This window comes from Anomalospiza imberbis, chromosome 4 (genome assembly GCF_031753505.1).
Source record: "Anomalospiza imberbis isolate Cuckoo-Finch-1a 21T00152 chromosome 4, ASM3175350v1, whole genome shotgun sequence".
In the NCBI taxonomy this organism is placed as follows: domain Eukaryota; kingdom Metazoa; phylum Chordata; class Aves; order Passeriformes; family Viduidae; genus Anomalospiza; species Anomalospiza imberbis.
In genome coordinates, this window is record NC_089684.1 from 65,548,884 (window position 1) to 65,564,213 (window position 15,330).

At 40.5% G+C, this 15,330-nt stretch overlaps 1 protein-coding gene across 1 annotated transcript; it reads right to left on the minus strand.

The window, feature by feature from the left end:
* Positions 1-75: 75 nt before the first annotated feature.
* Positions 76-14,768, minus strand: UGDH (UDP-glucose 6-dehydrogenase). Its single transcript, XM_068188897.1, has 12 exons — positions 14,571-14,768; positions 13,760-13,928; positions 11,363-11,464; positions 9,822-10,022; positions 9,541-9,738; positions 8,928-9,075; positions 7,575-7,669; positions 6,147-6,277; positions 5,354-5,487; positions 4,176-4,267; positions 3,982-4,092; positions 76-1,339 (listed from the first exon to the last, which is right to left on the minus strand). Exons 2-12 carry the CDS (start codon positions 13,919-13,921, stop codon positions 1,229-1,231), a joined length of 1,485 nt encoding a protein of 494 aa, XP_068044998.1. The 5' UTR covers positions 13,922-13,928; positions 14,571-14,768; the 3' UTR covers positions 76-1,228.
* Positions 14,769-15,330: the final 562 nt, after the last annotated feature.

The following is a 15,330-nucleotide window of genomic DNA, read 5'->3' on the forward strand; positions in this document are numbered from 1 at the left end:
CTGAAACCTGTTCATGGTCATCCTTCTCTAGCTTCCCCTCCATTTCAGAACCCCATGCAACAAACACTGACAAATACTGTCATCTCAAGGATTTTAATAGCACTGGCCAATTAAGAATAATAAAAACAAGTAGAAACAAAGTAACAGTAAAGGCAAAAATATCAAGAGAACATTGGAAGTATTCATTCCTGCTAGTCAAATGAGGTAGGAAGCTGATTTATGGGGCTGAATTTATTTGTAATGATTTCTTCACAGCAGAGATAAATTTTTTGCAGATTCATTAAAAAGACTGCTTTCAGATGGAGTATGTCATAAAGGAAAAAGGTAACTATCAGGTAACATTAAAGCCAATATTTGTTTTCTACTTGGGCTGATACCAAATTAAGGTAATTCTCCTTAAATTCAATGTTCAAACAAGCAGAATGCTCCTCTGCTGAAGACAAGTTGTGTCGCTGCAACTTTGGGAATACTTGCCCCAGGAATCTGATTAAATCAAAAATGTGTGGCTGCACATGGAATGTAGACAAGACAACCAAAGAATGAAAACTGAAGATCTGCCAGTGGATCAGTTTGTAACTGCTGTCCACTGGCTCTAATTACATGACTGATGACTGCAGAACTATGTGGTCTCCCAGAAGATGCAGTTTAGACTGCACCAGTGTCAAAGGATCCCAACCAGGACTGGGACATTATTTCGGAAGTCAGTTTTACCTTAGGGCTGGACCTAAACCCTACCAATTTACTTAGAAATGATCTTTTGACTTCAATGCCAGTTAGAGCATGCATGTAACCAGGCAAAGAATCATCCCAAAAGAAATAAACTGGTGAGACCAGAGTTCCAGTCCATAGATCACAGTTTAGATAGACTGATTACAGTCTATAACTGGACTAAGGTAAAAATATGTACTACTTCTTTTGTTTTCATATAACTTGAAATATTTAAAGTGCTGTTTAGGAACATTTCTGGAAGCAGAAATCTGCAGTTTGAAGGTAACTTTTAAGTGAAAAGATGATTCATTATTAAAAACAGGTTTGTACCATCTTCAGTAACCAAAAAAATTGCTATAAAAATAGAGATTTGAAAATAGACTGAATTCACATGTACCAGGTACCATTTCTAGTGTAAAACTGGTTTAGTTTATGAAAAATATATTTCCTTAAAAAAAGCATAGGCTTACAGTATTATCACTAGGAAGATCAACAAAATTCCTTCAATATCTATTACACATTATACTCTAGGCTTTTTGACAGGTGGATCCTGCAGGCTGAATTTAGGAATTTCACATGAAGAAGCAAAAGGAATTCTTTTGGCTGACACCTTCTTCCCAATTGTTTCAATCTGAAAAAGAAAACACATTAAACAACTCAATGTGGCAAGCTAAAAATCATGTCAACCTATGATGAATCTAGGAAGGACACATTTTATGAACATAGACTAAAACAAGCCACAAAGGACAGTGTGCCCAAGGACAGTTTCTGCTACTGGAGTTGCAAAGAGTTGATTAAAAAACCAAAACAACCAATCAGCCATTTACAGGTGCCTGCTTTGCCTACTTAAAGCTGCATCTTGACATTTTGAACATTCATCTGCCTCACCTTCCAGAGGACTACAAATACCATAAAATGTTTCCGTGTATTCATAAAATGGGGCTTCAGACTCCTTTTCCTAAAAATTTATACTAAATTAGCACAGAAAAAGCTTTCTCCCTCTATAGTGCAGTGAGCTGTTTTCAAAGCAACACAACTCTGAAAGGCTAAGGCAGCCAACACAAGTGAAAGCCTGTTACACAGCCAACACACTCAAGCCAGGTATGGCAAAATTCAAAGAGCAAGGCAAATTCCTCTAATTTCTAGGTCAGACTAATGCGAATCACCAAGGACAGAGCTTGTAGAAGACAAAACGCCAACTAGGTAAGACAGTTCAGACACTCAGTAAATAAGCAGAACTGTAGCTTTCCTCTTAAGTAATGCAGGTCAAATGCAAAGCTCCAGAAGACAAAATACTTCAACTATTCTATTTTAATAAAATTGTGATGAATAGATTCTAGGCAGACATCTGAGTTAACCCTGAAGAGCACTGTTTAAACATTCAGGAGAGATCATTCAAGAGAGCTATATGTACCATATTTGCCTTTAACAGCTTCAACTGCCTGGTTAAATGGACTTATACAAGCTGGTTCACAAACAGTGCACATACCTGTAGCTTAAACAAAGAAAAAGTATCCAGAGAGAAATCCTATAACCATTATAAGAGTAAGCACAGTAATCAGGACTACAGGGAATGAAAAGTGACTGAAACATGCATCTGATCTGGCCTGGTGATTCCAGTATTAGTCAAATTCCATCTATGCTGAAAGTGCTTCAAGCCCTTCAATCAAGGCTTACACTGCTTTCCCTGCTTGAGACCTAAGCAGGCCTTTTTCTCGATTCAGAAATCACTCTGCCTAGAACCACAGAGCTTCCCATTCATATTTCCTGAATTCAGCTTTAACTGTGGAAACAGGTTATAATTGAAACGGTAGGTGTGTTTAAAGTTATTTAAAGGCTAGTTTGAGAAAAACAAAATATTGAGAGAAAAATTTAAAATTACTCAAATTCATAGGTTTGGATTGTATACAATGGAATTGCTATTAGCATCAGGCTGTCTAATGCAACAGCTTTTAACAAGGGACGTTAAAAGATAAGGGCCCTAAAAAACAGACAATCCCAAAATTTAAGTTAAGACAAAATCCTTTTTGTTATTTTATGCAGAAAATATAGGTCACTTGTTAAGTGTCTTTGCAATGATATTCTGGATGAAAAATCTGGTTAGTAAACCTTGATGACTAATAGCATTCTGGATGGCAAACTCACAAATTAGCTAAAAATTCAACTAGAATTTCATAGAAGAAACACAAAAGTACAGTCTCTGATCTATAAAGTCTTTAAGCCACAGAAGACAAATTTCTAGGAGAAATATCACACAAATTAGAATTTGATCTAGAATTTGCTATTAACTTAGCAAAACACTTAGCTAAAAAGTTAAGCTTTCTCTCTCTGGTATAAACAAACACCATTGTTTGGATCTTCTGGCTGATCTTAATCAAACACAAAGGACTAAAAGGACTCATCAGTTATCTCCTCCAGCCTCTCATGTAATTCTTAAGCCTTTCACTGACTATCTTCAGATGATCTTTGCATTCACTGCTTTCACCTCCAGTATCAGCCAGCTTTGTTTCACAGCCCTCTGGGAGAAGAGTCCAAAACTTCCCTTCATAGTTTGTCCAAGTGAAGATCTCACTGGCTGATAAACATTTATTACCTGCATTACATCTTGTTCAGTGTTTAAGTCTCATGTCTCCAGTAAACCTGCTTACGTTTTCTGTGAGGAGCAAAAATGGTACTAACAGCTTACATTTACTTCGGCAGGAAATGTGTTTTGCTATCCTGTTACTGTCAATTTTTTTTTCCTGGTATTAAAATAAAATTCCAAGTAGGGGCTATGGCATAGGTTGTAACATACAAATTCACCTGCTCTGCAAAGACTACAGATCTGGAAGAAACAGTGAAGGAGACGTTTTTGGAGTCAAATATCATGCCTAGAATAAATTTAGGCATGAGATTGAGCAGTTTTTCACATTTACCTCCTAACTGTCCATCATTCCCCTGCTGCAAGAAGGGCAGAGCAGCATTCAGATGTTAGATTTATGGTTGCACTCCATGACCCCAGATGTTTTTTCCAACCTGAATGATTCTAAGGCAGGCTTATACTGCGGAATGTTGATGGCATAGCCTCAACTTTAAAAGCACATCAGTCTGTGAAAGTAGTAACACAGTGGAGGAAGACAGTACTAATGAACACTTAAGAACAGACAGGTTAACATTTAAATCCTCACATCTAGAGGTTTTTTTTTCCCCTTGCTACTCAGTCACTGAAGGAGGAGAGCAATAGGGAAGAGAGCAGAAGGAAAGAAACATAAGAAGTATCACCCAGATGATTACCTGGAAGCCAATGACTTGTAGCTCATTGTGAAGATCATCTAGAACTCTCCTACCATCAAAGATAAATGCAGGCTTGAGCATTTTTTTATGAATACGTTCATAATCCAACTCCTGTAAAGAGTAATTAAAGCAGATAGAATAAATAAGTAGCATAACACTCTTTTTCTTTAGTTTAAATTAAAGATAGCATTTACCTTAAACATGTCCCATTCAGTGCAAATTACAAGGGCATGAGCTCCATCACAGGCTTCATAGGGATCTTTACTGATAGTGACCAAGCGGGACACTGTAACAGAAGGAAAACAGCTTTTTTCTGCATGTCTTTAGTATCAGTCTGGCACAGTTCTGGCAAATTAGTCTCCTTCCTTGCCCTACACAAACAAGTGGTTTCAAGTCACTCACCTAGAGATATTTTCTACCAAGATACTTAATATTTGATTTTACTTATTTAAATGAAAGCAGGTCGTACCTAGCATCAGAGCAGTCAGAGCACTTAAATGTTTGAAGTCAAGCATTCAAATTTGATGTAAACCAGTCAAGCAAATCTCTAGAATTTGAAGGTACTATGGAGTGCTCAAATGCCAACTCTCACAAAGGTCATCATCTGTACAACAGTAGCACATCACAGTTTCTATTTTACACTCAGCTCATGCTAGAGAAGAGACATGTGGTTCCCCAGGGGCTGCCTGAGCAGCTGCCTAGAGGAAAGCCTCCCCTTTCCCTCTAATTCAAGGGCATGTCTAATAACGTACACCCTTCATTCTTCATCACAGCTCAATTCACTCTATTCTCTTCACCTCTAGAAGCCTCAACTATGCTCCCCATCCATCAGTTCCATTCCCCCTCTCCCCACTAAGAAAACAGAAGTCCCAAATACCCCTTACCTCTGTAATCATAGGTGGTCATTTTAAAAGTTTCTTGAATGCAAGGGAACAAAGCAATTTGGAAGTGATATGAGGGAAGGGAGAATGCTCAATAGTACATTCCGGAATCACTTGTTTATTTCTATTTTAGATATGTGAGAATGAACTAAGAACTTGGGGCACAAAGGAACTGTCAAAACTAGTCTGTCCTGGACATTCTTCTTTCTTTTCCTTTTAATTATTCAGAGATAAAATTCTAGGCATCTATTCAAATGAGTGATCATTGGAAGAAAAATATACAATAGTTGAGAATTAGCATTTTTCTACAAAAGCTACAGGGAAAGGAAGAAGAATGAGAGTAATCTTCTGAGCTATAACAATCTTTTAGGAAGTGCAACCAACAGCACAATGATGTCATGCTGAAAATGAATTTACAATATTTAAACAGACCCATGTATATTGAGAATAGGGTGGGAAGAGGGGAATAAACTTTATATGAGAATTCTTACCTTGGTTATCTTCTGAGACACCCAGATGTGAGAGATCCAAGATGATTTGTTCCTTAGGTACTTTAGGGTCATAGATATGCAGCTTTGCTCCTTCATCCATTAAATACTTGCTAATGTAGATACTGGATGATTCTCTAAGGAAGGGAATCAATCAGTTAAAGAACCAGGTTGCTTGTTCCAAGTAATGAAAGTTCTCATGCATCATGATAAGCGATGACAGAGTTTTTATATAATTTTTACATTAAATATCTTAGTGGCAACCATGCCAGCAGGAAACCTGTAATCTTGATGGGACACCAAGGAGAATAATATTAAAAGGTTTATAACTCTTTTGCTGAATCGTCCAAGAAAGATAACGAGTCTGATGACTCCTAGTGACCAAAATTGTAAAGGCTTAGAGTTTATAAGCTTTCCCCACAAACTGCAGTTGAAGAGTTGTATCAAGTTTGACCTTTACAGGAGAACAGAATGAAACACTTCAGGAAATCAAGCGGAAACTTTGATTTCACAAAGCAACTTGGAACCAGCTACAGAAGTGTTTGCATTCTTTGCTTGTACAAGTTAATAAGGACTAGAATTATCTGCAACTTCTGCATGACTCAGGTCTGCTGTAGAGGTCAAGAATCAGTTCTCACCCATTTAGGAAAGACTAATCCTTGTTATAAACCAAGGCAGTCACAAGAAAAAAGGCTCCCATATCCAGCCATCAATTCAGTTCAGTGGTGGGCATTAGCTGGGTGGCTGGTGATAGCTGTAAAGAATCCAGGCTGGTGAACTGAGCTTGCTTGCTTACCTTGTGTCCCCAGTATCCTTTTTGAAAGCAAACCCCAAAATAGCAATCTTCTTGTCAGCGACAGTATTAAACAAGCTGTCGATAATGCGGGAAGCAAATCTTCTTCTCTGATAATCATTCATGTCTATTACCTGAAATTATACAAGCCATGATGGTACAGAAGGGAGCAATTTTAAACTATAAACAAATTCCATTAACAATCAAGCTGAACTACCCACACAAATTTAATAGAGTCTTAAAAGAGTAATCGTTTTTACTCAGTATCATAACCAATCCAAAGATAAATTTAGTTAATTTAATAAATTCTGAGATAAATCCTATTTGAAGAGTGAATACTGATGCACATATATACATCTTAACATGCATTATCTAGGTTAAAGTCTAGGATTTTTTTCAGACTGCTTTTTTCAAAAAGTTAAAACTTACTGCTTTCCATGTCTCTGCCTAGAACACAATTTCAGTGTTAGGGTACTTGCTAATACCCTAAAATTTGTATGTGCCACATACATGCCATTGCCAGACCTACACTTTTTTTACATGCCTTTTGTAACAACTGTGAGAATATTTTTAGCCTTTTTAATCCACACTAACAGATGCCAAAACTCAAAACCTGTGTAATTCAACCACACTTAAATGCCTCACTTTTGCTATTACATGCAAGTGTTCCAATTGTTCCTGCAATGGAGAAGAGTGAAGGGAGAACAGGCTAACCAAAATGAAGGCCAAAAAAACCAAAGCTGTTAATAAGGTAAAATAAGGAAAATCATGTACTTGGTATTCTGGGGACATCTGCTAGGCAGCCTTATACTTGACCACCACAGACAAATCAGGACAATAAACCAAAAGGGTTGTTTGACCATACCACACATCTCAAAGCATCTCAGTCAGGACTAGGGAGAAAGGTGAGGTGCTTTCACTGGTTAATAGGGAAATGCTTGCTAGTACAGACTGGATATCATTGCTGCATTGGAGCCAGGCCTGAGAGCATCCATATATTCCCAACCATTCCTAACATTAAACGAGAGAACAACAGCAACCATGTTTATTTTTAAAAATAGCAAGATCTACTGAGTTCCTTTCAGAACTGTAAAAGTAAACCCTGAGGAAAAGATCACAAGTTCTGAATTCAAAGTGGACAGATACCCAACTGCAAAAGAAAGACAGGAGACACATGCTTGTACTGCAACATCTTCTATGGCTGCTAGACAGCTTCACAATCCGTTTGATCCAAGTAACTTAATTCACCCCAAAAAAGCTGAAGCACCCACAAGTATCAAATGTCTGTGTTAAGCCAAGGGCCCTGAAGTGATCAGCACTAAGGTATCTGCTCCTTGGAGCTGAAACTGAGTGCTTGCCTGAAACTCCTTGCCTGAAAGCTGAGTGCTGAAGAAACACCACCCTCTGAAAAAATTGGTGAAGAACTTGTACCTGCTGCCAGTAGCGAGCTACCTCTGGTAAGTTCAGTGCCTCACAGAGGTACACTAAATTCAAGACATCCTTCTGAAAACAGCTACCTCCAAACCCTAAAAGAGAAAACAGTTATTTTACGGGTGACTACAGTACTGATCTTAGCCAATCCGTGGAACCAAGTAGTTTCTGGCAATCATTGACATAGTCAGCATTGTAATTTTTCCCAACATTTCACTGCTAACAAATGAAAAACTTTAATCTCTTAAAATCCAACTCCTGGACCTACTTTGTCAGCTACAGAAGGCTTAATTATGCTTCAGGCTCCACTGAAATCAATGGAAGTTTTAACATAGAAACCTGAACCTGTATGAGGAAAAGCAACTGGGCTATTATTAAAAGTAGGTTCACAAGCTCCTGGGCCTGTTCCCCCCCATCTCAAGATCTAGGCTAATTTCTCAAAACAAGTGTGTTAGGATTAGGTTCCTTCCTCTCGCATCCCCAAATGGATATCTAATTGCCAAGAACAAAAGATCACCACAGCTGACCAAGGGAGAACTGAGACAGAGGAATCCTTGAACCTAGAACTTCGCTCAGCAAGCAGAGTCCCAGAGACAATACACTGTAGAAGAATTATTACAACCTAATAGTAATTTTTGGTAATGCACTAGCTATCTATTTTTCACTCTTGCATAGACTCTAGGATAGGTTATATATGATAAGGTTATTTTAAAGTCACACTTTCTAGCTTGAAACCATACAGAGAGGATTTAGTCTTGTTCTGAAGTTTGATGCACTGATCACCACTTCATCACATTTTACTCTCTCTCATAAATCTAATCCAGAAATGACTGTATATGGCATTTAGTGCCATGGCTTAGGTGACAAGGTGGTGATTAGTCAAAGGTTGGACTCAATCTTGGCAGTCTTTTCCAACCTTATGAATTCATCCTACAAATTAGAAGCTGTCATCACACATTCTGAGCTACAGGTATTCTCTCCCTCAGGCCACTGGCAGCAACTCCCAAAAAAACCTGCAGCAGTTGCAATTGGGAAGACATCTTCCCAAGCACTGTTGTCAGTGATGCTTCAGAAAAATTAAGTCACAGCTTTTCTTTCCAGTGTCACAGGCAGGATAAACCATGCACTGAACTCTACAGTTTCAAGTTGCTGGGTCTGGAGCAATCTCAGTTCTACATATTTTACCAGAAAAATTGATTTATACTAGTATTCTACAGTAATATTTTCATATATTAAGCACTTCTAATGCTGTAGAAAATTTTAGAGAATCAGATTACTTATTTCAAAACACTACTATTGCACTATTAAACAGAAGCCCAATGGGAAAAAAGAAAGGAAGAATTTTTCATTTACCAACACTGGCTTTGAGAAATTTACTTCCAATTCTTTGGTCTGTTCCAATAGCTCTTGCTACTTCTTCAACATCTGCTCCTGTAGCTTCACACAGAGCACTTATTGAGTTAATGCTGCTGATTCTTTGGGCAAGGAAAGCGTTAGCTGCCTGCAAATAAAAAGCACAGTAAAGAACTTCATTTTTTTAGAAACCAAGATGTCCATTGACCAAAGGGAGTTGCTACTGAAAGGATTACTTTTATATCTATGCAACTCGACTGACATACAAAAGGGTAACCTAATGAGTTGAATATATAGATGCCAGTTAATGAGATTTTAAGCAAAACAAGGTAATGCTTAACTTGCAGAGTTTGAACCATTTTATGACAGTAATCAGTTTCTGCAGCACTGGAGGCTTGCTCTTATTAATAACAAACAGCAATAAAAGTGAGCAAAGACTTCACAGATTAGGTCAGCTGATCTGAAAAGATCAATATCCTTTGACATATGCATTGGGCCCTCCCAACCTAACCTGTCTTTCCTAGCTGCATCACTCAATGTCAACAAAATTCTGCTTCTGAGCTTTGTTCACACCCCTTGCTCATTGCAGACCACAGCAGGGAGCAACACTAACCAGCTTAGAAAGTTCTGATGACCAGGTATTGGTTGTGAGGATTTTTTCTTTGGGCACCCAGTGCTCATAAACAGCACACAGAGCACGGACAGCTTTCTGTCCCTCTGGAGAGTCATCTCCACCAATGAGCACTCTGTCCGGGTTCTTCAGGTCTTTGATGGCTGTTCCCTCGGCAAGGAACTCTGGGTTAGACAGCACCTACACGCACAGGAGAGCAAGAGCAAGTAAAAGACAAAAGCAACAGCTAGGCCTTAAATACACAACTCAAAGATTATGTTTACCTGCAAATCCAAGTTAGGCTTAGTATTAGCATCAAATATTCGACGAATGCTCTCTGCAGCACGTACTGGAACTGTGCTTTTCTCAGTGACAATTTTATAGCCATTTGAATTCTGTACAATTCTTCTAGCGCAAGCTTCAATGTATTTCAGATCAGCTGCTCGGCCTTTTCCCATTCCATAGGTCTTTGTTGGTGTATTAACCTAATTACAAACACGTGAAAGGGGAAGAAGTGTTACAGGTCAGTACCTCTTGTGCTAAGAGGCAAGGTGAAATTGTTAAGATTGATGGACATTTCCATCTGGGATGAAGGAAAATGCTTCTACCCCAGAATTATTCTGGCTACCGCATCAGATGAAGAGGTATTAGCTGTCTCAATTACACCTTTTGTTTCCTACAGAAAGCTCATTGCTTTCTATTTAAATAAGATTTAAACAAGAGCAATTCATAGCAGTTCTGCAGGCTTTGGTGAAACAATCCTGATTCTGGAAACACTAGTAATTTCTTCATGATTATGGCCAGCCACCTTTTGTTACCTATGCTATACTAGGAGTGCAAAGACTCATGTAAGAATCTTGTGGCTAGTGAGGCAACTATAGCTTAAACTCACTTTGCAATGAAACCCAAGCATAGGACTGATGAAAATTAGTATACTGATGTACACAGAAAAGGCAAAATGAGGGAAAACATGTAGTTTAGATTAAGACAGAGGGTCCTTTTCATTACAAATGGAAAGAAGAAATGGCAACGTGTAAAACACAACAGCTTGTTTTGAACCAAGGACAGGTGGCAATATATGGGCTGTATTAGTGGCTGTCATCCAGCCACATAGCATTCATTTGAGACTTGATGCATGAAAGAAAATACTGTCAGAAAGGGAGCTCCAAAGTACAGTGCCCTAACAAAGAAGAGAACTCAAAGAAAAACAACTTTAACAAAAATCTTAACTGTGGCCTACCAATGCAAATAGCAATCAGTTCTTTTGGATTCTGCATTAGTAACAACCTCTAGATTACAAAAGGTTAATCTTTGACTAAATCCTCTTTCTAGTGGTGTCAATAGCTTTGAAACATTAAAGCCATCCCTGCTTCCATTAATACACTATTCTGAAAAGATTCTAGAAATAGGTCATCTCTGTAACCAAATAACCAGCATACGATTTTGCATATCTGTCTAGGAATTTTATCATTATTATCAAGGTCTCACAGGTTTCACCAGTACACTGCAATGAGAGAGCTGCACTACATTCTGCTCTGACTCCATACACCTAACCAAATTAAACATCAACATTACCATTTTGACTTAGAACCTGTTCATTTGTCAAAGGTGCTACTGGCTATAAGAAAAACAAATAAAAAGCTTACTGAACACTTTTCCCGCAGTACACAGAAAGACAAGGAGAAATCTGTGACACAATGACACGACACTGCTAACTGAATCTACATGAAAATCAAAGGCAGCTTCCTAAAACAAAAGCAACATAATGATTTGATAAGAAAGAAAAAAAAAAAAAAAAAAGAAAACCACCTTCGCCTAAACTTACAGAAATAAATACAAGATCAGCTTCTCTAATGGCATCATCAATACTGGTGGAAAAGAAGAGGTTTTTTCCTCGACAGGATTCTACTACTTCTTGTAACCCTGGCTGAAAAAGAAGCAGAAAAAAAACCCAGTTAAGATTAATGCAGTGGAAGAACAGCAAACTTTATGCCCAAACAGAATGTAATTTCAGATACAGAAAGATTTTTTTCCCCCCATCAGTGCAGCATGTTTTCAGCCTGGCAGACATAAAGCTTCTGAAGATTTACACAGTAAAAAAAGTTAAACTCTATCTTATTCAAAAGACTCACAATGCTGTCCTGAAACTTTGAGCCACACTGAATTGCATATTTGCACAGCCAAATTTTAGCTTTCAGTTATTCCTGTGCTCAGTTTTATTACCACAAGAAGCAATTTAAGAAATACCTGTAGAGTGATGTTAAGTAGATTCAAGAATAAGTCTTACAATATTCCCTAGACTGCAAACAAAAGAAGTGGTCTCAATTCTCCTTTTCCCTCTGTCCATGATTCCCTCATCAGATCTAAAACCGCTTCAGCACAAAAAAACACCCCACAAAGTCTTCTACCAAGCAAGCAAGCCCAGATCCAGTGAAAGCTAGGCAGCAAAGACACACAGGAAATCAAGACCACTCCTTTCAGCAGCCACCCATCTTTGGGCCAGATTAAACTTATCCTGGCACCACTCCTACAATGTGGAAGAATCACAACAGCCATAATATGATGAAATTCTTTCCAGAGATACATACGGTGCTGTAACACTTTCCCCTCTCAACACTTCCAATCAGATAAGAGCGGCAGGAAGTCACATATAAATAAGCAATCCTCTGTATGGGTTTTTAAGAATGGTCTTAAAATTTTTTAACCAAGATATTTTGTTTGAATAGTCAGTCATGCGCTGTCACATGGCAATCATATCTCCAACTTGAGACACCTATCATGATATTAGATACTTAAGTAAATGCCAGAAGGCAAAGGTTCACTGGATGGAGAGAAGAAAGGAAGCAGAAGCATTCTTATGCAAGACATTTTTACTGTCTCCTTTTACATCAAATACCACCCACTTAGAAGAAAAACAAAGGTCAGAACAGGCAAAATAACATCCTACAATCCACTGAATATTCCAACTATGGTCCTTACAATGGGATGTAAATAGAAAGGTAGTCCACTAGACAACTTCTGACACTGAAAAGAAACAATCCAACCCAAAAAACCACAAAAACCTCACTGTGCAGTGACTCAATTTTACAACTGTCTGAACTAACTCTTGGCAGTTTTTGTACATTCTTTGTAAGCAAAGGACACCATTCCAGGAAACAGATGTTACAAGCTGGGTTTTTTTTTTGGTTTTTTTTTTTTTTTTTTTGTTTGTTTTGTTTTTTTTTTTAAACGTGTCAAGGCAAGCTCTACTTTAGCTCATTCAGTCTAAGTGTTAAGAGAAAACAAAGTACTTGCTTTCAAAAAACTTTATTCATGTCTCACCTGCTAATCTGAACATTATACACAGTTTCCCTTGAATTTAGAGGACAAAGAAGGTCTATTCATCTTGACTTAGTCACAGTACAGCTCTGGTTTTAAGAGGGAAGAAGACTTTTTATAGCAAAAGTGCAACTGTTAGTACCAGTCAGATGCCTTGTCTTTGGGAGATAAGTGAAGATAAGTTTTCACTCCTATTAAAGAACTCAAATCTATAACAATCATATTTCTTGAAAGAAAGAAGGGAAGGAAAAGAGACCTATTCTTTTATGATTAAAAAAGTTGGAAAAAATGCTAAGAGAAGCAAAATAGAAAAATGCTTTACCTATTTTCAAATTAAAGTAATTCTGAAATGAAGGAGTGATAGTGTGGTACATTTATTTGGCCTAGTTTTCTTAGGCCAGATTGAAGAGTCATAGTACAACTGAATCAGAAACATGACTGTCCCAATCTTTCCACACAGTTAAAGTTGGGCAGCACAGATTGGATTTTGGCAGTATTCAGAATGCAAATAAGCTTACAGCTGAGTATTACACATTTATACTGTGCTACAACCCAGCAGGTAGTATCTGTACTTGAGCAAGAGGACTACATTATGATCAAATCAGGTCCCAAAAGAAAGTCAGCATGATTTAACACAATTCACTATATATAGAAACATTTTTTTCCTTATTAGGCCCTTCATCTAATCATTAATACACATCTGCATCAGCTGCACTCAGTTATTTCAGAAACCTGGTTTAATGAGCAGCAGCAACAAGCAGGTGCTCCAGAATACTCTTTTTGAAGGACAGCACTGACATGATAAGCTTGACAAGCTTCAGAAATGGGCTACAGGGAAATGCCATGTAGTGGGAGGCAAGCAAAGGCAGTGCAGGCTGGAATAACAGAAAACAGTGATGTTTACCTCGTAGATTGGGAGTGTGTCTGAATTCCAGGCATTGATTCTGGCCTCATTGACATCCACAACAGTAACTTTGATACTGGGGCACATCTGCGCAATAACACTACAGGTTGGCCCACCAACATAACCAGCACCTATGCAGCAAATCTTCTTAATTTCAAACATGATTGCTCTAGTAAGAGGAGAGGGAAATGGAAAATCAGGAGCTACAAATTAACATACTGGCCAACAATTCAAGGCAAACAAAGAATATCAGTGATTTCAGACTTTATTATGCTGCGGCCCACAGAGGCATTTTCTTATGGCTGATCTCTTGAAACGAACCGCTACTCCTCTCTCCAAACCGGGAAGGTTTTGGAGCCTGCCCCTCCCCGGAGCGCCAACATACACAGACCACCAAAGAAGCGTTTCTGCGGTCGCTGCGAGTCGTGACACCCCGAACACCATGCTCGGGCCGAGGAAGTGCCGATGCCACGGCAATCCCGGGCGCGAGCAGCGCCGCCGCTGCAGACAGCGCTCGGCGGGCGCCGGCGCGGCCCCAGGCTGCGGCACAGCCGCGCCGGGACCCCGGGCCGCGCCCTGCCGCTGCAGCCCCTCGGCCTCTCGGGAAAGGGAGGCCGCAGCTCCCGCCACCTCCCCGGAGAAGGGTGCGGGCCGAGCCGGCCGCGCTCTCCTCGGGCCGGGCCGACGCCGCGGGCTCCATCCCTGGGAGCGCGGCGGGAAGGGAGCGGTTCCCCGGCCGCGCCCCGGCCCCGCGCTCCGGGGCGGGAAGGGCCCCCCGGGGCGGCACCGCAGCCGCAGCACGGACACTTACCGCGGGCAGGCGGGCGCGGTCCGGCCCCGGCGCCGCGGATCGAGCGGGAGCGCTGCGGCGGGGATGCTCGGAGAGGATGCGCGCCGAGCTCAACGCGACGCTCTACTGCGAAGGGAGCGGCAGCGGCGGCGGCCGCTATTTAAAGGGCCGCGGCGGGCCCGAGGCGGCTGCTTCATGGCGAGGACGCCGAACGGGGCCACACCGCCCCCTCCTTCCCCGGGGGCGGAGAAGGGCGCCGGCCCGCCCGCCCCGCGCTCCCCGCCCGGCGCGCTGCCGGCGAATGGCCGCGGGACGCCGCGGGCAGGCCCGGCCCGGCCCGGCCCCGCCAGGGCGCGGGCGGCTGAGGGGCCGCAGGGCCCCCGGGCACGGCTGGGAGCTGCGGGGCTGGGCCGCTGAGCTGCTCCTGTCTGCTGCCTCAGGGTGTTTTTGTAAGAGAACTTAATTGTGGTGGTTGAATATTTTTTTGTCCTTCAGCTATGGTTACTGTGAAGTAAAGGAGGCGGTGTTCATTCGCCTGTACCGTAGCACGGTCTCAACAAAGAGAAGTGAAGGGAAACGTGGATAGGTTACAGTAAAGTTCAGTGTTTAAAATTTAAACTTTTAAAGTCCAGGGGCGAACATTGCCCCGAAGAAGGAAATAAAACGAGCTCGCACTCTTCTGCCCTGGGCACCGCCCGGTGACCTCTTGCCTAGCAGTATTAAAGTTCTCCGATACTGCTCTTGCCTTTTAGGTAAACATAGTATGGTATTAGTATACTAC

Bases quoted from the DNA above. Each gene is read 5' to 3' on its own strand.
- UGDH (XM_068188897.1), bottom strand. From the start codon at position 13,921: ATGTTTGAAATTAAGAAGATTTGCTGCATAGGTGCTGGTTATGTTGGT. The intron at 7,670-8,927 runs GTAAATGAAAAA...TTTCTCTTTTAG, and splicing joins ATTTCTCAAAGCCAGTGTTG to GGTTTGGAGGTAGCTGTTTT. The intron at 6,278-7,574 runs GTACAAGTTCTT...GTATAATTTCAG, and splicing joins TAGCTCGCTACTGGCAGCAG to GTAATAGACATGAATGATTA.